Raw genomic sequence first — 26,764 nt, forward strand, 5'->3', positions numbered from 1 at the left:
CATTAGCTAGAACTTACACAGATATGAAACCATGTTTTATGTTGTTTTGCTCTTTCCTGCTGAATGTGACAAAAACTTAATGTTTGTACTGTGAACAAAAATAAACATGCTTGGAGTTTTGAAAGTTAACTCATTGCAGGGGATCAGGGCACTCCGTGGAATGTGCTCATAGTTCTCCTGCTTGTTATAACCGATAGGAAATCCTAGTTCTTTTTACATGCACAGCTTAAGACGAGGCTGTGTTTCTGCTGTTTGCCTGATTCGTTAAGCAGTCCTCCATTCTCGTCTTTCTTGTTGCTTAATTGTAAGGGAAGGTGTTACAGTCAGTTTTCTGCATTATAATTATCTGAATAAATCTGGGGGGAAAAAAAAACGGGGCAAACAGAAAAGTTTTAGTTTGATGCCATGCATTACTATCCTTAACAAATCTAAATGTACATATCTATTAGTTTTTTGACAGCCATTAAATAGAGAAGAATACAGAAGATAAATGAGTATTTGGCAATATGTATGATGTTAAAGATAACTTAGTGTAATACTGTTCAGTAATGTCAGGACTCATCACATGCTTGGCACATGTGTCTTCTGAGTTTAGTGGCAGAAACCTTCAGAGACAAGCTTTATTGATGTTTTGCAACACCAAGATTTATGACAAATCAAATTTTTTGTCTTTTTTTTTGTTCTTAATACTCGTAGCAGGCAGGATCCTAACTTAGAAATGGTGAATTATGGAATTGTTGTTCATGTATGCATATTTGTTTGTTTTAATCTTGCCAGGAGTTAATTTCCCTGCTGTATGCATGTAACCTTAAATCTTTGAAATATTTAAGTTAGAATACTAATGGTAGAGACATGAAATGCTTGAACTGTTCAGGCCCCCCCCCCCCCCCCCCCACTAGTGAGTGTGTAATGGGTTTTGAGTCTTTATGTGAAGTACTCTGTCTGATAGTGGTTTCTTTGGGCTTCTTTTAAGTTTGATACAGGCTTTTAGTACTGCTGCTCTTTTTTCTATAGATGAAGTTCCTCTAGGTTTAGGTATTTACAATGTGTATTTAAGAATTAGTGCCCTTTCTTCTCTTAAAGCCAAGTAGGACTTTCCTTGTGTAAGCCATTGTACTGCTATTTGAATTTTTCAGGAAGGATGAAACACTCAACCTGATACCATATGTACTCACAAAATATCCTTGTTTTCTAGACTGTGGCTTCATTATGAACAAAATGATTCTGCAACTTTATGATTCTCAGAAAGGGGGTAATAGTGTATGAAATCGTAAATATTTGCTCCTTCTTTTTAACAAACTGTTTAATGTATTTCTGCACCTGGATATCTGGCAACAAAGTTATCAGCTTGAACTTCCCTGGAAGAAACAGCATTAAAGCTTAGAATACATTAGTCTTATTCAAACTTGGAGTTGTTTCCTGAAGAGTTTAACACCCCCCTAACTCCCCCCAAGCCCCCCGCTTCCCGTTGGAGGAGAAGGGTAAGAGAGGGGAGGTGTATCTCATAGTATCAGATAATTCACTGGAAACATTGTATTTTTTTCTAAACTACTAGATTTTTCTTAAAAGAAGGATTTAAATTTATTTTACTTGTAATTTTTCTGTAGTCTGCTTTCTAACTACAGACGAGCGTACACAGGAAGCGCTGCGTATTTAGAATTTGTTAAATGTGTGCATATTACACTGCATATAACTTTTTTGAAAACATTACTGTGGCAACAGTGCTTAACTTTCTAGTCATTTTGAAAGCTTAATATTGATACTAAATCAAATTTATGTATTTTTATGGGAATGTTGGAATTTATTGCTAAGTTCCTCTAATAAATCTGTTAAACAGAAAAATATTGTAAAGTTCTTCTGTTGTCTTTAAAATACCAACATTTTTATATAATGTAATGTAGTCTGTAAGGCTTTTTTGTCGTCTTGGTGCAGTAAACCAAAATATTATAGTTTCTAAGAGGCTATGTTGATCTAGTATAATTTTCTTTGATTGTGCTGCCTCTGACGTTCTGCAGGATGCTGCTGGCAGTACATGAGTTAAACAGATACTATTCAGAAGAGTCCTAGTTCCAAGTTCTCATTCAGCCTACAATTTTGGTCACGTTTGGGCTCACCTCAGCTTCTTGGTAAATTACTGGCCCTCTTCCCCCATTGTGACATGTCCAGGCTAGAAGGCCAAGGCAAATTTCAGTGCTAAATAACAGCATAAATACTATGCTTGCATTGCTTTAAGTGGTATTTACACAGGCATTTGGTTTTGTGATCTTTTCTCTAGGCCTTCAATTTTCTTTCTCAGTGTATTATAAAGTGTATTAGAGTGCAGACCTAATGATAGTATCAGATCTATCTTTTGTTAAGGGAATGTACACACATTATCTGCAGTGAGGAGGAAGGGCTGAAAAGGAGAAGATTGCTTCTCTTATGTGTATGCACACAATCCTGACAGAACAGGATTTTTTTTAATGGACAAACAGTACTGGATGGAAACTGGAGTTTTCAATGTGCAGTATTTTTATTGCTTTAAAAAAATTCAGAAAGCTTTCAGTTATTCTTTACTTGATTTGCATTACTTATTAGTTGTTCTCCTTACAAATTAAGAGTAATACTAGTGTACTCTTTGTCAATTTATTGTATTTAAATCATCGTTCTTCTTTTCAGCAGTTTGCTAGAATTCACTTCCATCTGAAGTGATCTGACTATGCTCATTAGGCTTAAAAAAAAAAAGAAAAAAGAAAAAAGATTTCTCATTTTTCTTGTTCATGCAACACCTATTCAATTAAAGCTTTTTTTATACAGCTTTTTTTCTGGCTACTAGTTTAACATGTCTTCACCTGCAGAGATTCAAATGTTTGTTAATCTCAGTTAAATGTTTTCTTTGTTGCAGAGAGCTTTAGGTGAATTAAGAGGTTTAATAGTCATACAACAGTGACTACTAACAATAAATACATTTCATGAGTTATGTTTAACACAGTGACATGTAGGGAAGTGCTCATGTCCTCATATGATCTGTTAGATCTTAAACCTAGGCCCTACAGGCAAGTTTTAAGAGGGTTGCTTTCTAAAATTCGTCCGTTGTTGTTATGTCAGTCTCTAAACTGTGTGGTACTTCATGTAGTCGTTCAAAGAAGATAATGGCTTACTCCCTTGACAAGCATCTATGGTTGCAGTGTTTGCATGTCATTTTTAGATTAAGAATCTGTACTGTGCTACTCTTTTGCAGCACCATTAAATGAACAGTTACAAAAATAAGCAATTAGATTATGTTGCTGAAAATGACTGCAGTGGTGGATGTGCTTGTTTTCTTATTTTTCTCCCTTGAATTCCTTGAGAACCTCGTCCTGTTTGATGGCATGGAAAAGAGGTATTATTTAGAGTTGATGACCAAGCAGGTTCCTTGTACCTGTATTCTGAAGTTACCAGAGCAGGATTTTAACATGGCATGTGAGTGTAATCTTACACTCCAGGAAGGACATTAGATTTCTTGTCTGTTGGCTGCTGCTATTGCAGCACTCTGTTCTGTCCTCTGTCTCGCTGAGTGCAGTATCCCCAACGTGAGATTTCAGGCAGGAGAAGCAGACTGGTATTTATTTCCAGTGCCACAACTATTTTAACTGTTTTTCTGTGCCAGTGTGGTAAGTGACTGGGCTGCAAAATGTGGAGCTGCTTGCTGTTGAAGAAAGATCTATTGCCATTCTTCTTTGTATCCCACTACTTTGTGTTATGTGAGCAAACCTTTGTGTACTGGATAGGAGTAATCTTTGCCTAACAAATCAAGATTGTTTGTATGACATTCTTATCTTGAGCCGTAAGCTTTGCGGAATTCAGCTGTCTGTGTGAGCCTAGTTTTGGCTTTAGCAAAAGCCACAAGGGCAAGGTAAATTAAGAAGTTTTTTCTATCACCTTTGGAAAGACAGGAGAGGCACTCACAGTCCTTGCCACCCTGTGTTAGCAGTGTGTTTTTGTTACGTGCTTACTAATGCTTTCATTTCTAAAGCTGTAAGAAATTTTTCTTTTCAAAAGTGGAAGCTGAGTCCTTAAAATCTGTCAGTCTGTGCTATCTAATTGATTCTTCAACCAGTTGATCTGGTGGTCTGATTAGTCGTTTGAAAGCGTGTAAGCAAAATCTTACTGTTTCACTGCAAGGAGTTTTCCTTCATCATTCAGCTGGAAGATTGTATAAGATCTTTCTGTCCTTTTTATGTATCACATCTTGTTTTGGGGAAAGGAAAGCTTTCTCCCTGTTTCCCTGGCCATATCCCTCCCCCACCTCGTTTTAATAGTGTTGACTTAAATACTGTTATTCCCCTGTATTTCATCTGTGAACTGTCATACTAAAGCTTGGTTTTGATGGATGAGTGAATTTACAGTCTTATGAAAGACAACTCTATTGTTGTCAAATTAAAACTTTCCCTCTTCAGTGTTTTGCTGGCACAATATATGCATAGCGCTTACAAAATAGAATTTTACATTGGCCATGCTGTACTCTAGCGTGCTTTTTTTTTTTTTTTTTTAATAACAGTAGGCTGTCTCAAAACATTGCAGTGGATTTTTTGTTTGTCTGAAAAGTCAAGAGAAGGCAATGTTTAACCTGTATAAACCTGCAGAGCATTATTGGGGTCCTTTTCTTCAAAACATTCAACAACTATGTAGTCTTCTCAATATTGTCCAAGTGTTATGTGCTTAATAAAAAGGCCTTGTGCAGAGTTTTCCACATGTAAAATGCACTAACCCTATCTGCTGGAGTGGGCAGCCTATGTTTTACTAGTTGATGTGAGAAACTGTTACCAGTCCACTGGTCCCGCGATATCTTTGTAGTGTAAGTGGTTGGTGGGGAGCAGTAGCTTCGTATGGGACTGCTGCTGAAGAGCTGCACGTGGAACAGCGTCCTGAGAAGCAGCGAGTACCGTTAGGTTGCCCCAGGGCTGAGAGGGGGTAGGCAGGCTGCTGCAGCTGAGCGGATACTGTGGCAGAAAAAGCTGTGCCCTTCAGTGTTGGTGCTCCGTGTACTCCTTTCAGTGGGGCACTTCTGATCCGGGTATTATCAGATCTAATAAAATTTGTTTACTGCAACTCCAGAAGAAATAATAAGAACCTGTAATTATTTTTACCAAAAAGAAAAGACTCTGGGAGACCCTAAAGGGGAAAAGGGAGGGGAAATGAGCAGTGTCTTTGGCTGGTGAGGCTATGGGGGTGTCTATATATTAGATAGGGGAGGAAAATGAGATGTAAAATACAGAAATTGCTTGTAAGATGACTTGTCCTGTAGTCCTTTCATTTCTGACTTTGGTGCTTTTCCTTACTTTGGTGCCCCAAATGAATGTTCCTTTTTTTGTTGCAGTTGATGGAGGAAGGTAGATAGGGGTGTGTATGTGTACATATGTGTCTGTGTGCCTAGGTGTGTTGTGGGAGGTGAGTGTGCATCTGAGAAAAAAACAACCCCCCCGAACAAACGAACAGAAATGCCCAGGTCAGCACACATTTCTTGATTATAATCCTAGATTTTTAATCCTTCTAAATTTGGAGAGCTGAAATACTGTTCTCCTTAATGACTTAAATTAATAGATTTATTGCACATTTGTTAGTGAGGTAAGGTGTGCCTCTCAAGGCAAGTGTGTCGCACTGAACCATCAAGATGTGTGAGATGCTTGTGAATGGGAAGTGGAAGCAAAGAAGCAAAAAAAATTCCATGTGGCCTTCTCCCTGTTCCCTGGTGTTTCCTGCATCCCTCCCCCAAATTCCCTTTTCTGGCAGCACTACTGGGGGTGGGGAACAGGGTGTCAAGGGGGTGGTCTAAGCTGCAGATTAAGTGGGGGATGTATTTGGGCACTGATGGGCAGCAGCTGGGTGGGCAGGCACCTTGCTGCTGGCACTGACTTCTGAATATCTTCCTTCCTTCCTCTTCCACCAGGCTCAGTTGAATTGGGGGGTGAGAGGGTAGGAGAGCAGCTACTGTTGCTGCGTCAGTGTTACAAGCAGGATTGCGCTTCTCCTTCCTGAAGAAGCCCGAATGCACTGGCTGCAGGCAAGACAACCACGGGAGTGGACTGTGTGGGGTGAGGGCGGGAGAATGCTGGCTTTTGTAGTGATTTGTGTAGGCAGGCAGCACCTGGGCTGCCAGTGTTGAGGGGAAGATCCTGGTAGCATCTGGTATGTGGGGCCTTTTAACAGGGATATGACTGTAACTTCAGGGAAGTAGCTAGCTGCTGAAAAATGCTGGGAACTTTTTTTTTGGAACTGCAGAAGCACAGGCTGGGTGAGATTTTAACCAGTTTCCTTGTAACCTGGAATGCCATTTTTTGGGGGTGAGATGATAAATTCTGACTTTTATATATATATATATATATATATATATATATATATGATAAAAATAAATATATAATATAAAAATAAAAAAGTTGGAGTCCCTAATCCTGAAGAACTGCATATGGAGCAACATCCTGAGAAGCAGCATATGCCATTAGGTTGCCCTAGGGCTGAGAGGTGTGTGTAGGCAGGATGTTGCAGCTGAGTGGATACGGTGTATATATTGTGTGTGTGTGTGTGTATATGCATATGTACATATATATGCGCACACACATACGTGTGTATATATACACATGTGTGTACTTGTACGTATATACATATACATCTCCCATCACAAATAGAAACAACAAAGACTTTCTCCCCTCTGCCTCTGTAACTTTCACAGGAATGCTGAGGACAGCTAATGTCACAATTTAAAATTATGTAGCTTACTCTTAAGTACAGGCGGGAAGTGTGGTAGCATGAATATAGATATCCTTTCAGCTCTCTAAATGACAAAAAATAGAAGTATAGGCTGCTGGAAATTAACGTATTCAGTGCACTTGTGAAGATTTGAGATAAAGGAAAGTGTGACTGTCTTTGCTCCAAGATGAATATGAGGAGCCTTAAGATTTAATTAAAGCTGTTCCAGATCAAGCAGTCTTCCCTACTGTAGGTCACTTGTTTTCATACCTCTCCCCCACTCTTGTGCCAGTGCAACTGCTTGTAGCTGGGTGATGAATTGGGTAAGTGAACTGATCTACCTTAACTTACTTAAGTTTCTTGATTTGGTGTAGACAGTGCTGTGACTGAATGTGTAACCATAGCCAGAGGAGGAAATTATATTAGAGCAGTACCTTTTGAACCTGTAAAATGTGCACTGCTGAAGCATTTGTCCACATCACTCCTGTCTTTCGAAGTTGTTTACTGTTATGAAATGCCAAAAGATTCATAATTGAAAGGAGATGGGGTCGAGGAAGGGTTGAGCAGTAGTGAGTCAGAGCTGAGTGAGGTTTCTATTACAAACCCAAATTCAGGTTTTTTTCATGTAAACCTCACTTTATTTTTTTTCCCCTCTTTTATCACACATGCGCGCTCTCTCTCTCTCTCTCTCTCTCTCTCTCTCTCTCTCTCTCTCTCTCTCTCTCTCTCTCTTTCTTTTCCTCTCTTCCTCCCTCCAAAAATTCTTGCAGGTTTTCGAGTGCACACTCCTGGTTTGGATTTGGCAGTTGAGGTTTTAACACTGTAGACTGAACAGATTTGGAATGATGATTTCAGAAATTGGTTTTGACTTCAATCTGCAGTTCTTAATTAAAACCACTAGTGGTAGATGAATTTCTGTTTTAAATATGATGTAGAAGACATGATTTAAAACCAAGTTAAACCATGTGGTGATGCATCATGCTAGGCAAATTGTTCCTTGTAGTTTATTTTTTGCCTCGGATGAGATTTTATAAGGACAAGCATGACTTGAACTGCTGTATAGCTAATGAGAGACATTTGAAACAAAATGGAGCAATCCATTAAAACATGCATAATGTATTGCACAGCTGTAGAGAAGAGAAAACTTGTCCAAGTGCATCTATATATGCTATAAGGGAAAGTGTCACATTATTGTTAAATCCATGCATGATAGTTATGCTTGTACTACTACTTCATATGTAAAGTCAGAGTTATTTTGACGCCTCCAGAACAATTAAATATATTAGGGAAACACTGTAGTTGTTTTGGCCGCTCTTCTACCTACTTCTGTTTTGACTGAATGTTTGTTGTATGCTGTAGAATGAGTGTATGTGTGTGGGAGTGTTTCTGACAAACATGTCTAATTTTGTTTATAGTAATAACAAAGACATTCCACAAAGAATGATCTCTATCCTAATGGATTATTATATAATGATATGTACAGTCTTGTAGTAGAGCTGCTCTGCTATATCTTATAGTAGGAGTTTTGGGTTGAAGCAAGACGTGACAACGGTTTATTTATAGGTATGCTATTGGATGGAATAAATGTTCAGTAAATCAGTAAATACTCTTTGCTTTAGCAGGAGATAGATTTAGACAAAATATCCATTTTAGCATGATTTTCAGTAGTCTCTTTTCCAATGTACTGTAAGAGCAAATAACTGTTGTAGCTTAATTGTGTTTTTCTGACCTTTATTGCTGGTGTTCCTTACAACAATAGTGTTCAAGAACCATGGTGGACTGGGGTCTTTTGGTGTCTTTCTGCACAGGGAGGTGGCACAGAAGAGGGAAACTTATGATTTTAAGCAGTTTGTTTAGGGGTCTTTTATTATTATTTTATTAAATATCAAGTCTTGTTTATACTTTGGAGATAGTATATTTCAGAAAATAGATGTCCTGGCTATCATTAACAAACTTTTGCTTGTTTTTCCTTGTACAGGAAATGATAACAGAGTCCACTCCGTTACGTTGCAGAAAGCTCAGCAATCCTGACATCTTTTCATCTGCTGGGAAAACCAAGCTCCATCGTCAGTTAAGTCAAGATGACTGCAAACTACGGAGAGGTAGTTTGGCTAGCTCTTTGTCAGGTATGCCATTTTGCAAAGCCTGTGTGACAGTTGATTGCTATTAAAGACTTGGTATTACTTGTTGGCATAACAATTGTGATTAAATATACTGATACTTCTTTTCTTTAAAACTAGAGCTGACCACTTGTTTGAAAGACGTACAAAATTTCATGTAAGAGAAAGATGCGAAAGGAGATATCGGTAGAAAACAGTGGGGGCGGGGGGGAGACTGAATTTGGAATGAAATTCTGTATATTGCCAAAAGAGAAAAATTAGTGAAAAAGAAAAGAGTTAGGTAGTGGCAGAACTTCCGGGACCAATGATATATACTTACCTCTCACTTTTAAAGCAAGCACTGAAAGTAAGCTTGCCTACTTTGTATATTCTGCTGTATTGTTTCTTATGGGTAAACTAACTTTTATATCATGTTCAAATTATTTTACTTCTCTGGCTTCAAAAGCACTGTGGGCGTTTATGATTCGAAGTAAAAATGCTGATGGTTTTTCAATTTGTATCAACTTTTTTCTGTGAATGCTGTTTTCAGCTCTGTTGTCAGGGAATTTCGTGTACCTCTATTGTAGAATGGTGGAGCATAGTCCAGTCGTTAACCAAAAACTGGAGGACCAATCTCAATAGCTTCCTCTTTCAAAGGCTTTGTATGTGGGCTAGGGGATGGCTTCACAGTTGTTTAAAACTTGCATTAAAGTTTATGATACTGGCATTAGAGCATATAGAGCTGCATGATCAGCCTGGAATCAAATAGCTGATCTGCCTGAATGCTGCTCCTGTTCTGTAGGGTTAATTTTCAGCCTGTTTCCTTCCTAATTAGGCTGACTGGCTATCTGCATGTTAGTGCAAGAACAGAAAGGGTTTGGGAACTCCCAGTTGAGAGGGAAAGAGGAGGAGTGTGGAGCAAGCCCATCCCTTTTGGCAGCAGCTTGGACTTGGCTTAAGTGATTGTGAAACTACATCCATTGTCTTTGTCCCTCTGTTCTTTATCTGGAGAAGGGTAAATATACTAATGTCTGAGGTACTAGATGTAGTGGGATGTAATAAGCAGTAAAGTATGCACTTTTTTATTTTGGGCAGGCCCTCTCTTTAATGTTTTATTTCTAATAAGTGGGTTATTTTTGAGAAAAGGAAATGCATTCGCAATGTTTTGTACTCAAAGTTGTTTTCTAAGTAGATCAATCACTTGAAGAGAACAAAGTTTACTAACTACACAGCTGTTGACTGATTATAATGGTCAAAGATAATACTATATGTTTTTTTCTTGAGTAGAAGTAAGCACTGTAAAATAAGTAGGAGGAAGCAGGAAAGCTGGAGAAATTCCCTTCCTTTTTAATAAACTTTCTAACTGCTAGGATAGAACATTCTTGTAAATTTTCTTTTCTGAATTGATAATGTTCTCCATAGTTTATTGCTACATCTTAATGACTTTTCAATCTGCTATAACCTGGTACAGGAAGGGGAAGAAGATCCCCAACAAGATAAGTCTGACTCAGTTGGATAAAGGAGATGTAGATGTTTAGATATGTATTTTAAATGCAAGTCTTGGAAACATGAGATTTGAAGTGTGGTAGGGAAAGGCTTCCACTTTTGTGGAACTATGGAACTACCCATAATTGTAGATTATGGAGAATTAAACAATATTATTCTTGTTCTCTTAAGCGCTGACATTTTGAATAGTTTAATAATTATATGCTTTGAATTGGTATTACAGGACATGTTTGTTAGTGCTTTACTGAGATAAATATAGCAATGTACATTTCTGTAGTTTTTGATCTCTGCAGACAAGAGGAATCATTGTATTTGCGAATAACCTGGATAATAAGCAAACCATAAAAATTATGTCCACAGCTGTAAGCAGCTTGAGTGGGACTGAGGAAAAGGTACTAATATGCTGTTTCTGCTTGCTAGCCAAAGTTGAACCTTTTAGTCTCTCATACACTTTGACTTATTACATTAATGTGTATTTGATACATTGCTCATAACTTTCACAGAGAACATGAACATAAAAAAAAGATCCATGGAATCATGGCTAATGGTATTGTGTGGCAGTCTTCCAAATATTGTAGCTGCTTTTATGTGCTGAATGTTCGTAACAGTTCTCATGTAATTCTAAGGTCAAATTGAAGAAATTGTAGAAGAATACGTTTCTGCCTCTGAGAAAAAAGTATTTCCTGCAGTATATGTGATTAAGGATGTAGAGTTCTCCCTGCTACTCACTGCAACAAATGTTTTGCTCTCTCCTGTATCTAAGCATATAATTTTTTGAAGGCAACTATCTTCACCATGCTTGGAAAGGGAATTATATTACCTAATCTTTCCTTTTCCCATCTATAAATAAGTGCCTCCCACTATGTCTTGCACTATTTTGCTGCTGGAGATGAGGCCCGTCCTAGGCTAGTGCCGTAATAGCAGGCCCACATTTCATTTTTGTGTTTTGCAAACAGAAATTTATTTAGTCTGACAGTCCTGATTTTAAGGAAAAGAGGTATTATTCACTCCCATGTAACAGATGGTGAAACTGAAGTACAGGGTTGACTGACCAGAGTTGCAGAGGAAGTCATTTGGAAGCTAATAATGGAACCCAGCTTTACAGGCTGTCTCACTCATGTGTTTTAGCCACAAGACTATCTTTCTTCTCTTTTTTGTGAATGACATAATTGTACATAAAAGGACACTGCCAAGCTTGATGAAGTCAAAATATGACCTACTTTAACTTTGGTTCTTTCTCTTTGTGGAAATTCACTGCTCGACATTTTTCAAAAAGGAGTGTTGTATTGCCTAGAAAAGAATGTATTGAGCAGATCCTTTTAAATGATTACTGTACTTCCTGCAGTAAGGTACAGTGGTGTGAACTTGCTGAGATAGGAACTACTCTTTACACTGTGTAGCTCCACTTGCTTCTTAAAACTTGATGATAACAACTTGATTGCATGGGAGATTAGCATCTGCACTAATTAAATACGAAGGAGACTTAGGAAAACAAAACTACAGAAATGTTTTGCTTTTAGGATAATGTTGCTGAATAGCTGTTTTGCTGAATTTGTTTTAGAACAGATCCATCCATAGTTCAAAGCAAAGTAATGTCTAAACACACGTTATATTCTGATTACAGTTGCAGGAAATCAACTGCTGAATGTTGCTGTGGTAGGGGAAAATGGGGATATCTAGATGGATAAATTGTTTAGAAGAGGTAATATTTTTAAATTATGAATGTATTTTCATGAAAACCTTAAATTATACTTCAGGGATTTTGCAACATGAACTTTGCTTTTCTATAATGTAATAAATCATTTATTTAGCAGCAAATGTATCATTTTTAAGTTGCATGAAATATAGAAAGGTATGAAGTGATAGAAATCTGCTTCAACAACTTTCTATTTTTTCCCATCACCTTATAATGAAAGTAAACTAGATTCTTCAAAATATCTAATTATCAAACTTAATGATTTCCATAGGTAGTGTACTTTTACAAGTTCTAACCTGCCAGAACTTTTAAATTGCTTTTTATTAACTGCTATTTCTCCATATGCAGTATTTGTTTTTCAGAATTATATTTTGAACTTGTAAATTTGTTAAACAAGTTGACAGTATTTTGGTTTTGTTTTTAAAGGAAAACAACTACTCCCCTTATCAAATAGTGTCCACAGTGGAGTGGGACAAACAATATGGCAGCCACCTGGAGATACCTCAAACCTGGTCCGCATGAGAAATCAGTCCCTAGGACAGTCTGCTCCTTCCCTTACTGCTGGTTTGGTGAGTGAGTCTGGGGATAAGTCTGGGAATACTCTTGGTGCTTTTCTGCTGTAAGTGGTGTGATCCTGTGCTTTAGTTTTTTACCTTGCTTTTCCTTGTTCCTGCTCAGTGAATCCGGCATTTTGTTCCTGTAGGCCCTTTTTTTTTTGGTGGGGGTGAACGAGGATGAGAGTATACTCATCCTGGTTATTAACAAAAAAAGCTGGAAAGGAGAAATGTGTGTGTGAAGAATAACGCCTCTTGGAGGGAAGCTCCCTCTCAATGCTGCTTACACTGCCTGATTCCTGAAAGAAAAAACATCACTGGAAATCTAAGGAGATGAGAGCATGAGAGCTTAACAACAAGTTTAATTGGGAAACAGCTTTGAGTAGCTACTTTCATCTGTTTCCCCAGAGAACAGGTAGATGAAAGGAATAACTGTCCAAGGAATTGAAGAGCTGGAGCTGATGTCTGCTCTTCTGCATGGTTTCTGCCAAAAAGTTTTGGTAAAATGAATGTATGTTTGAAGAATGCTGAGTCTGTTAAATCAGCATCTTCTTGGAGGAGAGTATTTTGTATGGGAAGGAAATTCAGCTGGCTATAATGAAGCCAGCAGTTTGCAAACCAAAAGGAACTTACCTTTTATTTATAGATGTTCCTTATTCCTTCTAAATATTTAAAATTGCTAAAGTGTAAGGAGAAGAAAAGTGCAAGAATAGGAAAAGACAGCTATTCAGTCACATATGCAACATAAATATTGATGAATGGAAGACTAAAAGCAAAGCTTGGAAGCTTTTTTGCCAAATTCTGTAGAGTTTGCCTGAATTAACAAGTCATATGAGGTAATTTTCGTGTGTCAATTGCGTTAAGGTATATGGCTGTAAGAAACTGGGTAAAGGTATCTTATATTGTAAGACCGTTTAGAAACAATGACCCCTTAAGTAAAATGGTGCACCTTCTATATAGTTTAGATTGGTAGCCCTTAGAATTTTCTTTCGAGAAACTTAGTTTGATACCACCAGAGAGCTTAAAATAAAACTTAAATCTTTAAAGCTGAAAAAGCTATGCATTTGTGTTACCAGTAATTTTGATTTTACAGTGAAGTATTTGCAATCTTAGCAATTTTAGATATGCTGGTCACATCCATATATTGAAATGCTTCTGATTTGATTTAACTTTATTGTGTCTTAGTTTGGTGCCTGATGATTAAATACAGTTCTATTAGTGTTTGCCTTAAATATCTGTTCTTAGTGACACTTGTAATTTGACAGTATCAACACAAAAGAGAATTCCCATGTGAACTTGGCATCTAAGTATTTATCTGATGGAGATCAAAAAAAAAAAAAAGTGGTATGTTAACATGCAGGCTTATTCTGTAGAGATAGGCAGATGCCTTAAAGCTTTATAGCTTAATTTAATGAAAATAGTTGCACTTTAGAACAAAGCATTAGTTTTCAGGCATTTAATTTGGACTATTACTTTGCTTAACCCTTTTGGTACTATTCAGTGGGCTGCAGATGTGTTTGTATGTAACACTTAATGCTGTATACTGATATGATGCGTTTCCAGTTTTTAAGTGCACTGTTTATGTTGTCAATCAAATGCTCTCATATGAAATGGGAATACCAGTAACTTCATTTAAAATAATCGTGTTTCTAATTAAAGCTGAGAAATTCAGCTATAAATCCAATATTTGCCCCTTTTTGTTGCAGTTGTTAAATATCGAAATATGTGGCTGTTTTCCTGCCTCTGTATAGTTTATGGTGGGCTGTATGTTAATTACAGGGCTGTTAATTAAGGCTAGAAATTAAGAATTTTTATATGAAGTGGTGTACTAAAGCAATGACTAGAGAGCTTGTCACAAGATGAACATCTAATTAAATGCAATGAATCCTGGGATCTTAGAACTAGTTATGTGTTTGCAGCTGTTTTAATATGCTTGTAGTACTGAAAGATGTTTCACAAATTGCAACAGCAAAAAGCTTCTTGCCAGTATAATTAATCTCCTTTGAAGAATAGTTCTGTTAAGAGATGAGTAGGTTCAGTAATAGTGTCATTTTAATATGCCTGTCTTGATTATTAGTCTTTAGTTCTTTTATTATTAGTAATGCAACAAATACACAGCACGAGAGAAATGGGAGTGTGGTACCAAAAAGACTGACTATTGAGAAGCTACACGTATTATTTCTGCTCCTCCTTTATGGCACTGTAGTTATCAGTGGGTTTTCCTTTGCTAAATTGCTTTGCTGGCATTCAATACTGTGTTTTTAACTTTTTATAATCACTAGTAATCCTACAGATTGTTTACTGTGCTTAAATTACATTCTTTTGAACTTTGAAAATATTTGCAAAGCAAAATGATAAATTAAGAATAACAAATCTATAGAAACTACTTTGCAGCTTTTGAAACAAGACTGATAGCTAGGCTACTTATCAGCAACAACTCAAGAACTGGAAATATATCAAATTCTCACATGCTGAACTGCATAAACACAATTCATTGTTCAACAAAATCTTTCAGCTCTTACATGTGTGATAATCTGGATTAATGTGTCTGCACAGCAGTTGTCACTAGATCCTTGACTTGAGAAAGAAGCCAGCACAGACCGAACGCTCAGTGCTGTCACTGTGAAATGATCGATGTTGATCAAATCTGTGCGCCTTCTAAAATATACATGAGGATTTCAGAGGGTGACCTTCATCATCTGCTATATTCTGCTTGTCTACTGCAAGATAGATGGCTTTGATCCTAGTGGATTGACTTCTGCTGGGGAGTGTCCTATGACTGCCTTCAGTATCAAGGAGGTTAATGGAGGGAGGAGAGAAGACATAGGCATTGCTGTGGGTACCTCAGTGATATATTTCACTCTCAAAACCCAAAGTACTAAAAAAAATTAAAAACCACCCCCCTAACCTTAAAAGGGAGCAGGGAGAGGTGGTGTGTTTGTGTAAGGAACAGAAGGATAATACTGTGGAAGATGTCTTCTTACTTAGTTTGGAGTTTTCCTCGTCTGAAATCTTGACCTGTGAATACCCTGCCCTTAGAAGGAGTTAGAACTTGAACAGTGTTTTGAAGAAAGCTGATGATTATGATCAGTAATATAGATGTATTCTCTTACGAATAAAGACATGAAGAGCATGAAGGCTTGTTCATTTTAGAAAGGAAAAGGAAGTTGGGAAGAGAACATTGTGATTGTTTTAGAGAAGGTAGTTTGGGAGTGTCTTTCTTGCAAATCTTTATCTTGACAAAACTGAGTGTGTGAAATAGATTGCCAAAAGGTATTTATTTTGATACCAACTCAATGCCGTAACACGTTAACATTCCAGGGCTGGAGCTTGTGTGGAAAAAGGATGGTTTTCCTCCGGTGTTAGCTATTGTTAAGGACAGGTTGCTCAGCTGGATTACCACAAGAATGCCAAAGGCATATTTACATTTGTTTAGATCTACTTCTTTCCATCTCATAGAGAGCATCTCAAGCACTCCAGTTTTTTGTGAAGGAAACATCTGACTGTGGTATCCATTAATTAGGACTACATTTTGAATGCTCTGCTTGCTATCTAATGTCCAGAGAAGTTATAGAGATTGTCTAAGAATAAGAAACCATGCGTGTTCCCATCATTATGACTGGCAAAAAGAAAACACTTGAAGGAGGAATTGCTTTGAAAGAGCCTCTCAGTGGAAAATCTCATTCTGATACTTTGCAAAAGAAATTTTGAACTTCTTCTTTCTTACAAGCTTCAGTTTTCTAAACTACACCTTGTACCTGTCCAAAAGTAGCTGCAGAACTCAAAAATAAAGCATTTTCCAAAGCGAGGTTGAGGATTCCAGCTGCGTGGTCGTAGCTCTCTCTGGCCTAAACAGTCTTTCTTACACCCTGTACCATGCCATACATTCTTTGAGCCATTTCTTCATCTTCACAGATGAAGACTGGTGACTAAGCAGTTGATGCTCAGTTAATCCTCCAATGCCACATGTTAGATTTCCTTTCGGGGTCAGTCTCTTCTTCAGAGAACAATTTTACATGACTTGCAGTTTTGCATTGGCTTGGAAGGGTTATGGTTAAGACAAACTGAGACAACTGAGTGTTTTTCCACTGTTGTGGAGAGTGCCAGTTAGTTCACCTTTTGCTGGTCTTGTTCCACCTGAAGTGGTAAAATGAAGCCTCTTGGCTTTTGAATAGTAATCTGCAGGCTGCAAAGGCTCAGATGCAAGGATTTGAAATCACTAACAAGCTGAAGGGCTTCCTATGTTGGATAACACTGGACCACTGACATTCCCCAGCCAGCCTGATTTATTCTCAGTGTTTGGTTTCACAAAAATGTGTGGATTAGCTAATACTGAGTGGAATGAGGAAAATGGCCGTCTTTTGAGGTAGTGGGTGCTTTGGACTATGAGGAAGCGTGTATTGGCAGGCTGGTAACTGAGACCGACTTCCCACGGTGGCCTGTTACCTTGGATGTCCAAGTCGGTGTGTGCTTTTTAGATGTGTGAGAGAATATTTACTCCTAGTCGGTGTGTGCTTTTTAGATGTGTGAGAGAATATTTACTCCTAGTTTTCTAAATTTTTGCTCTTTTGCTTTTTTCTTTAGTTTCAGATGTGTTAGGAATAGAACTAATTTTTTCCGATATAATAGTGTATTTCCAGCGTGCAGCTTATCCTTTCTGCACTAACAGCAGAACTCTGTATTACAGAAGGATGGACTTCAAAACACTCTCATTCGTGGCTGCTGAGAGTGGGTGGTGGGCTACGGGTTTGGGGGTGTGGGTGCGACAACCTCAGTAATCGCGTTTAGTATTCAATCGCTCATCTGTAAAGCCGAGTAGGGAATTTGTGGTCTCTTCTGCCCTCTGCTGGTGAGCAGGTGGCTATTGCCAGAAATAATCTGACTCCCAGGGCTAGTGAATTGCTGGGAAAAGTTTTCAGAGATCCTGGGAAATGTTAGCGACTTCCTAGTACAAGACTGTTATTTCTGGGATTGTATTTCACAGTAACCATAGGTTAATAACCTGGCCTTTTTTAGCTGGAGTGTAAATTAGCTTCATATTTTAATGCTGTAGCCTGGCAAGCCACATGTTTCATGGCAAACAACGATCTTGTTCTGGTAGCAGAAAGGTGATGGTTGGGATAGCTAAGGAAAAAAAAAAAGTTTTTTTTCTAATTATATAAATGATTATTTTTACCATTTTTGGGTGAAAAGCTCTGTTGCCCAACTGTGTTTTGGTCTTTGGCCTGCTAGGTGGTGCTGGAACACCGAGGCCTGTTATTTCACTATAGCAAATTACTTTTTCTATGCAGGATGACACCATTGCTACAGGGCCAACCTGAAGAAGAGCTAGGGGTGTTTTCCTGTGGCCTGTCACTAAAGGAGAACTTAGTTCTGTGTTGATCGTCAATTCTGTACAGAAATTAATGATTGAAAAGGCAAGCTGAAGTGCAGCATAACTAGCAGAAGTTCAAGCTTCTTTATATTTACTCTGTGTTTTGAAAACCTTTTTAGTTATAGAAGAAAATTCAATCTCTGGGCCTCCTATTTATTCTATAGTGCTTTTAATGGACTTGGTGTTTATTCTTGAGGATGTCTGCCTAATGCAGGCATCTAGGTGACAGCGGTTTGGAAGGAACAGCATTTGTGGGGACTAGCAGCTCTCTGACTAGCAAATTATGTTTGCAAAGCACAATACCTGGTCTTCCACTGCACACTCCACCTTCCTGCTTGATATATATGCTGAAGGTGAGGTGGGTGTATAGAGCCTGGCCTCTAGCTCCTTACAAAAGAATGAGATGTAATCTCTCTCTCCTTATTGCAAAATGCAGTAGTAGTTGGGGGACAAATTAATAATGCCAGTTGTAATGCCCCTGCAGACTGTCTAGGTATTTGCTACAAAAGCAGACAGTTGAATCTGATGAGAGAACTTCATTTACGTTTGTGCATTCTGAAACAAACAACTGCTCTTTTCCCCCAAAGTTTTGTTATAGGGAACCTTAATTTCAGTTCATATTTTAGGTGGTAACATGTTGATTTTTTTTTTCAAATGTTGCTGAAGACACTTGAAAGTATTTTTGACTAAAAATTAGTCATTCAAGTTATAGCTGATGAAGACCATATATGTGTTTCAGGGAGTAGGAAGCTTTGAATATTTGACTGTATAAGTAGAATTTCATGGTTTCATATTGTTGGAAAAGCAAAAAAGCTATGGTGGTATGAATGAATGGAATTTATTACTGTATGGAGTCATGGAAGTTGTGTTTTAAAATAGCAGATGAGGAAAAAAATGTAATAACCTGAGAGGGTAAGTAAGTGGGTTTCCATAATTAAGATTGTGTGGAGTCTAAATTTATGCATACTAATTAAAATTTGCACATGCTTATGCTGTGAAGTCTGTGAGTGAATCCTTGAGAGTTTGGATAAGTTACGAATTTTGGAAGATGTAAGGAGAAAAGAAGATAGAAGGTAGTGTTGCTTGAGGAACTAAAGCAATGTTCAGGCTTGCATTTGTTTGCAGGGACTGGGATTGGGGGAGAGGTGGGGAGCAAGGTCTAGACAGAGGGCTGAAAGTATTGGCATGAGCTGAATGATAAGACCGGAAAGTAAGGACGAGGAACTTAGAGGAACTTAGATCTGATAATGCAGAACAGTGGAGAATCAGGCCTTTGCAGAGAAGTAAATGATGATACGAGCAAACTGCAGAAAAGTTGCATCTGTGGTAGGAAGACTAAAATGCATATGCTATAATTCTGCGTGTTTTCATGATAAATTAAGGAACGTTACACTGCACAGTGGTATTCAAAATTGGCAGTCTTGATAACGTTTTTAACTAGTAAATTTCATTCTAAATAATAAATGTGTGTATGAGTAAAGAACAGTAAATATTTGTGATAATTTCTGTACTGAAGGTATGTTCAATATATAGTGCATGTTACTTAAACACAGGCAGCACTGAAGAAACCTCAGTCTTTTCAGGACAGCATCTTTTTATTCACTTCAGTTAAGTGAATTCCATTTTGGAGCGAACTCATTGGCTCAAAGGAGATTTTCATACTCAAAAGAAAATTTGAATACCCTTCTGTGTAACCTGGTGCTTGTCATCACAGGAAATATGAATTCATAAAACTTGCCTTGTGATAATTGTCAGGCAGGAGACTGTCAGTTTGAATGATTGCAGTTCTCATTATCTTCAGATGCTGCATGCTACTTTTTGTCTAAGAATATGTTGAATTGATTTTTGGCACTTGCAGTTAGTTCTCTTCCTGACAGCAGCACTATTGTAGGTGTAAAGCGAGAAACTGCTGTAGTGTGCATGGGAAATTAGCTTGTTTTGCTTGGGGAGCTGTGGGGGCCTTCAGATAGAATATAAAGAATTACTCAGACTGTCTTGAATGCGAGTTGTCGCTGGAATGATGCTTCGTTCCATGAGGGTGTTTTGTGCTTTTTTATGACCTTTATGTAAAAAGGTACCAATGCAGACAATAAAAAGTCCCTGTTTGATTTTAAAATATTAAAAACCTGGCACTCATACTTCAGTGATTTCTGCAAGTATTTCCATAGACAGGCTGTGTGAGATGTCTGCATTTAGTATCTTAATATGGCTGCCTTCTCTGTCTGGTAATGTTTCTGGTTACTGTTTCATGGGATGTGGCAATAGGAGGGTCAGTCTTTAATTTCGTTACCTAAGTTTCAGACTACTGTGTTTTACTGTTTTGAGCTTTAAGACATCTATAAAAATCCCCCCCCCCCCCCCCTTTTGACTAAGCAAGGGCCTTGGAGATGCACTAGAAATTAGTAGCACGATGCTGCTTTATGGCTGTCCGCCATCTCTTGTTTGGTGTGCTATACTGTATCGTTTTGGCTTATCCAAGCTATGTCATGCGTCTTTGCAGCTATCCAAACGGGTCCAGCTCAGGGGGCTCAGCAACTGTTTATTTTACTACTTTGAGGAAAATGGGAATATAGTGGTTTCCGTGCTCCACCTCTGAGCAGCTGCAGCTCAAATCTTGCCTAGCAGTTAACCTATAGTCCTTATTGCTTTGAGATTACTTGATGGGGGCAGAACTGAATTTTCTGAAATCTCTTGGCAGAGATGTGCATCCTTGTAATTGAAACGGTACTAAAGCATGAGACTTACGCAACAAAAGCAATTGGAGAGGTTAAATTATTTGGTCATCAGTAAAACTGAGAGTAGCACATACCCCACAGACTTTCTGTAAAGCTCAATTTATTAATGCTTGCAAAATGTTTGAGAAACTCAATGGACATCACTATGAAACAACCTATTCCTACAGTCTCTGCAGAAGGGATGTCTGTATTGCCCTCTTTGCCAATTAAAAGTATTGTTTCAATTGGAAAGTCAACCGCTCAAAAGGTAGGAAATGCCTAGGTCGGTTACTGGGCTTAGTTACAGTATTATTCCCAATGTGAACCTCTGTGTGGGGATTGAGAGTTTTCAACTTTTTCATGGTGGGAACTGCAAAGTTCTTGTGCTGTTAGAATATGAGGTATAAAGTCAGAATCATCATTGTACTAGCGGGCTTGGTTTAGAGCCTGTAGCTGTAGGTCTTTCCTTTGTGAACTGTGACTAGGATAAATAAAGAACAACCATGCTGGCCCCATTTCCAAAAAAATAATTGGGATTCTGTGTACATCATGAGTGTAAAATGTTGTCATATGGGGGCTATAGTGTGAGTATACAAAAATGTGTGCCAATGTGAACTTAGTTATTGGCAAGGGGTAAATGTTTATAATAGAGGATTGAGTGAAGTGTGGGGTCATAAAAGGATGTGAAATGTAATTAACCTAAAATAACCTTTAAAATATTTTCTGAGGCTGATAAATCAAATGAGCTGTCAAGACAACTTGATGAAAGATTTTAATTTTATACCTTAAATAATATCCAATTAAAATCCTCAAGATTTTGCTTTGTGATGGAATCCACTGAGACTTATATTTTCACAGTGACCCCATGATTTGGTAACACTGTTAATGTATTTGGTGCATATTTGAGGGGTAAGGTCTAGGTTAATGGCAGCCTTTGTTCTTTAAGTGCTTGAAGCTACAAAGCTTTAATTGAAGGTATAAATGTTCAAACCTCATTATTTTAATGTGGTCATATGGTATAGTGACAGTAAAAGTAGTTATGAGATAAACTCCTATTTCAAAGTTTATAATCTGCCCGTAAAAACAAATTATTGTTTGAAACTTGGAATTCAAATTCTCTGCTTTGGAGTTTAAATAAAACATTCAACCCTAAGGTAATTTCTGTATTTGTCACGCAAATTCAAATTTAGCAGAAAGCATCTGCATCACTTTAATACAGAGAATACTGCTATGTGACTTTGTTTATACAAATATGGTTACTGTGCGTGCACTAATTTTTTCACATGAAGACTTCAAGTAGATACTTGCTTACATATTTGTATTTCACATATTTAACTCTGCAGAGATTTTGGACAATTGCATGTCAAATTTTCCAAACATCAATAATTGAACTAATTTAATTGATGAGCCATTACCAAAGAAAATACATACTGTATTTATCACTGTGTTGAACACAGATGTCAGAACGTTGGTTGTGCTACCATAGTGCTGCTTCTGCTTTAATTTCATCCATGTTGCTAACCTTGGTTATGTGCCTGCTGTTTGCAGCTTTGTGTTCTGTGCTGTCTCTGATGTGAGCTAGATCCTTTTTAGGATTTGTGCTGGTTCTGTTGTCCCTAAGCTCTCCTGTCCCTCCTATTTTCTTCCAACAATGTTCATGTTTCTTCATGGCTTTCCCTTCCCCCCCCACCCCCCAAACAAGAAAAAAAAAAAAACCCATAGTAAAAGTGAATTCTTACGATGTGTTTGTAGCAAGGAAAGTTGTGAGTTCAGACCGCTTTGGGCCCAAGTGTGCTTATACTGTGACCTCCTTAATTCCTCCCCTTATTTGTCTGGGACTAGACTGTAAACTCATTGAGCTGTGGACTACTGGTGTGGAAATCTTAGGGTGAAAGCTGTTGTGTTGTATCTTGTGTTACAATTTCAACATCACTTAAAATTTGCACTTAGCTTTCTTACTGTACAGTAACTAGTTCTGGTACAACCTTTGTACAACTTCTATTTCTGTAGTATCTCTTTGCTAAATGAATGGTATTCTGCATCTTGAGCTCTTGATCCACAAACCTTTCGAGTCTGTTCAGATGACGATTTGCGATGTAAAACAATGTTCGTGGGTATTATTCCTAAGTGTCTTGATAACTATTTGTTTGGTGGTTATGCTTCGGTTGTTACAGCTTTTGTCATGTTGCCTTAATTCACTCATCAAATAATTTAGCTTGCAGAATAAAGTGGAGAGTGTTATGAATTTAAGACATATTTAAGATTTCTTTTACAAGAAATGCAGGTATCTCAGAACAAAATAAGCTAATGAAATAATCGGAGAATTTTGGCAAAATCAACTTATGAGCTTACAAGAGGAAGGAAAAACGATTTGTAATATCACATACACGCAGAAAGAAATATGAATTGAGAGGTAAGGCACCGTGTTATCATTGTCAAATTATACTGATCGGGCATCAGTATCAATCCTGATTAAACAGGCAAATGGTGTATTTGGCAATTTTTTTTAAATAAAAAGTGCAGAAAACATTCCTCGTGTGCTGACATGTTTATTTTCTTGATGTAATTTACATACTGCATTTAAAATGTTGCTGACTGGGAACTAGTTGAATTATAACAGATATAGAGTAGAAAGAAAATCAGACCTTTTCATGGCTGGCATCAACATCAATAAATGTCAGGTAATACCTGCAAGCAAAACAGTTGATTTAAGTACCAACTTCATTTCAAGAGGGTACTCTAATAAATTGAGTGGGCTATTTCTCACTTTTGTATGCTAAAGATTTTTAGGAAATCAGTTACATCGAGATGAGATTTAAAAAGAAAATGGCAGTAAAACTTGGTATGAATGAGATGTGTCAAACCTTGAGGGACCATGTTCCCATTGGAGTGTTACCGTCAGACAAATCTGTGGTATCAGCCTCCCTGGGCGAGTGTCAAGCATAGATTAAAACCCATTGACGTGGAGGGGTGTTTGGCAGTTAAAATCAGCTCTACAATAACGTGATGGATCTCGTACTATTCCAATTGCAGAATTCACGTGACTTTTTTTCATAGACAGAAAGGTAAGCTGATGATGTTCCTGGCTTAATATAAGTTGCAATCATTTCAAAAGAAAGGTATTGTGGTGTTTAACTTCTTCATTAAGTACATTAATGATGCATGTCCTTCCATCTGCTCTCTGATTTCTTTTTTGTCCCATTATTAAGAAGACTTTATCATCAAACTTTGCGTATATTGTTTGAAGTCTTCATCTGAGAATAGTCATGGACAACCTGAAGTTATAGTTTGCTCCAGTCTTCTTTGCATATCAAGAAACTCTCCAATAGTCCAGTGGTTCAAAAAGAAGTAGGTATATTATTCAGTATGTTCTGGAGCAAGCAGTGAAAGCTGTCCATTTTGTGTTGACTAAAATGGATAAACTTGATTTAACTGCATTTTCCCTGTGTTACAGAATTGAGCTCATCCTTTTTGTTAGAAGTTGCTATTCTGTGCTGAAACCACCAGTTCAGAGTAGTAGGGAGTGTATGCTAATCTTCACTAGGCATAAGTATAATTATTAAATTTTCTACTGCATGTTTTACAGATAATTAATAACTTAAAAAACTCAAATTCTGATGTGGTTATATTAAGGACTGGCTATTGTGCCCTAAAAAAAAAAAGGATATAGGGAAAAAAGTATTAAAAGTATAAAAGAAAGTTTATGGGAAGGTCAGAATAGATTGGCCTTGTGGCTGAGTGACGATGCATGTTTAAAGAAAAAATAAAATGCCCTGAAACCTCCTCTCCTTTTCAATTGAAACAAAGCATCAGTGAGCAGCATAGACTGCCTGAGAGCTGAAACTCAGATCTAACGAAGAAAAAGTAATCTAGGGTCTGTATTACCCACTATGTGACTAGGATAGATGATACCAACTGTAGTATGCTGGGGAAGATCAGACACTGTAGAATGAAATATTTGGGAGATTTCAGTTGCTTTTAGGTAGACGGACACCTGTCACGTTGGGATATGATGAGACTAAAACCTTTGATGTTCAATGACTTTATGACTTTATATGTTCCATATGTTCATAGATTGGTCAAGCTCTCACAAGAGTTTGTGGGAGGAGAAGCAGCATTGCCTTAATCATTAGCACTGCTCAATTCTGTTTCAAAATGTAAGTTAGAAAGCCACCTGTTAATAGCAACTGAAATGTATACATATGCAGGAATAAAAATAGTCAAAAGTCCACTAAAGCTGTTTTCAGTTTCAAAAAGATGAACCAATTTAGGAAGAGAAAGGTTGTTGAAGAGCAAGGAGCATCAGCTAGCAGAGCTGCATCTTTAGTTTCCATGGAACCTACTTAAGGGCATTCCTGTTAGAGGCACAGAAAAATGCAGCCTCCCACCCACCCCTCTCCAACAAGAGTTGAGAATGGTTAAAAAGAAGGTAAAACGGTTAAAAATGGGTAAAGGAGGCCGTTAGTTCAATGAGTAAAGGGAGATAATCACACAGCTTTTAAACAACTCAGGGATGAAACACACAAACTACTAATTGTGCTGTATAACCTATTGCTTAAAATGGTTTTAGTAGTTGAGCACTGGAAACTGGCAAATGTGGTACCATATCTAAAATAAGGGATCTAAGACAGATCTGTGGAGTTACAGAATTGCAGGTGTTCCCCTTATGCTGTAGTTGTTGCCTGAATCCTTTTTCCTACCAGTATAATTTACCATTTGGTTGTATTAAAACAAGATTTGACTAGATCAGCCTTCCAAAGTCATTCATTTTACTGTGACAGTACTGATCTCTCTGTTTACATTGTGTCAAACTTTGTAATACGATTATTCTTTTTATCATCAGTGGTTTTATATTTATTTCTAGGTCATTGATTAAAATGCTGAATAATGTTGGATATATTGCTGTTCTGTTGATACTGGATGGTCCTATTCAATAGTGATTCTTCTTTTGATAGCTGTTTTTTTAAAAGTTCAGTTGATTGGCTATTTCTTAATCCAGATAGTTTTGCTGTTTCATAGTGATACATTTTTTTGAAATGTTGTTTGCTGGCAAGTTAAAAACTCCAAGAAATTTCAAGTCTGAAATCTACATGTTTATTTTTTCAATAGAGGCAGTCATTTAAAAAAAGCCCCAACCCAAAAGTGCATAAGAACTCTCCTCAGAAATTATTTTCCATAAAAACTCTCCAACTGATGTTGTTTCTACTTTTGTCCTTTAATTGGAAAAGCTGATATAGGATTAAAATCGTTATTTTGCCCAGGATTGACATCATACTAGCTGCTCTGAAACCTCCTGGATAATCTGCTTATTGCCCAATCCCCGACTCTTTTTTGCCCAGGCAGGAGTGGGCTTCTCCTTTAACTTTTTTCCTCTGCTTCCTGTTGCAAAAGAGGCTTTGCAGGAAGAAAGGAGGAAGAATAATACCAATAAACTGGTAACATTGATGCGTGATAATTTTGATGGGGGAGATGTATTTAGAATCTGACTGCAGCATTGTGTATCATCCATCCCAGCTCACACTTTCATTTGTGTTGCTTTCTACTTTGGTGGTTTCAGAAGGAAACCTCAGGGGAGATGGGTTTCTTTGGCTTTGTTACCTACTCTGGAAATAGATTCCCTTTCCCTAGATTTCCACGTTGACAGTACAGATTTGTGTTCTGATATGAGAGCATTCTGCCAACACAGGCTTGCTTACTTCACAACTTCAGCAGTTTGAGAAGACTTCTTTCAGTATTGAACTATCCATCTTTTGCATTAGCAGATTTTCAGTATGCAACTGTGGATTACTGCTGGTGATTGCCAGTGTTCCTCTTTCTTCCATGAAGACTTAATATTACAGTAGAATTGAATTCTCCTTTCTAATGTAGTTTCCTGCCTTAATTAGTTTCTTCCTAGATCCTGTCTAACTCAGTATGATACCAGCCCTCTGAGAAGCTGCTTTTGTTGGTACATTTAGAAAAGGCTCTACTTCTGTGGAAAGAATCTTCTCTAGGGATGCTGCCAAGACTCAGAAGACCGAGAAATCTTATGGCTTTGTATTTGATTGTAATCAAACTGGTGCTCATTATCATTTTGTCTGTATGGAGCTGGAACAGATGAATATGTTCTTTTGGCA

At 37.6% G+C, this 26,764-nt stretch overlaps 1 protein-coding gene across 9 annotated transcripts in view; it reads left to right on the forward strand.

The window, feature by feature from the left end:
- Positions 1–26,764, forward strand: part of MAST2 (microtubule associated serine/threonine kinase 2) — a 205,478-nt gene that overhangs the window by 13,274 nt on the left and 165,440 nt on the right. For 8 of the 9 annotated variants that reach the window (XM_064516146.1, XM_064516152.1, XM_064516147.1 and 5 more), the window contains exons 2-3: positions 8,684–8,831; positions 12,433–12,575. In XM_064516146.1, the coding sequence (XP_064372216.1) occupies positions 8,684–8,831; positions 12,433–12,575 (291 nt within the window). Of the gene's footprint in view, positions 1–8,683; positions 8,832–12,432; positions 12,576–26,764 lie in introns of those variants that run through there. The other variant, XM_064516155.1, reaches the window with a different exon arrangement.

This window comes from Dromaius novaehollandiae, chromosome 8 (genome assembly GCF_036370855.1).
Source record: "Dromaius novaehollandiae isolate bDroNov1 chromosome 8, bDroNov1.hap1, whole genome shotgun sequence".
NCBI lineage: Eukaryota > Metazoa > Chordata > Aves > Casuariiformes > Dromaiidae > Dromaius > Dromaius novaehollandiae.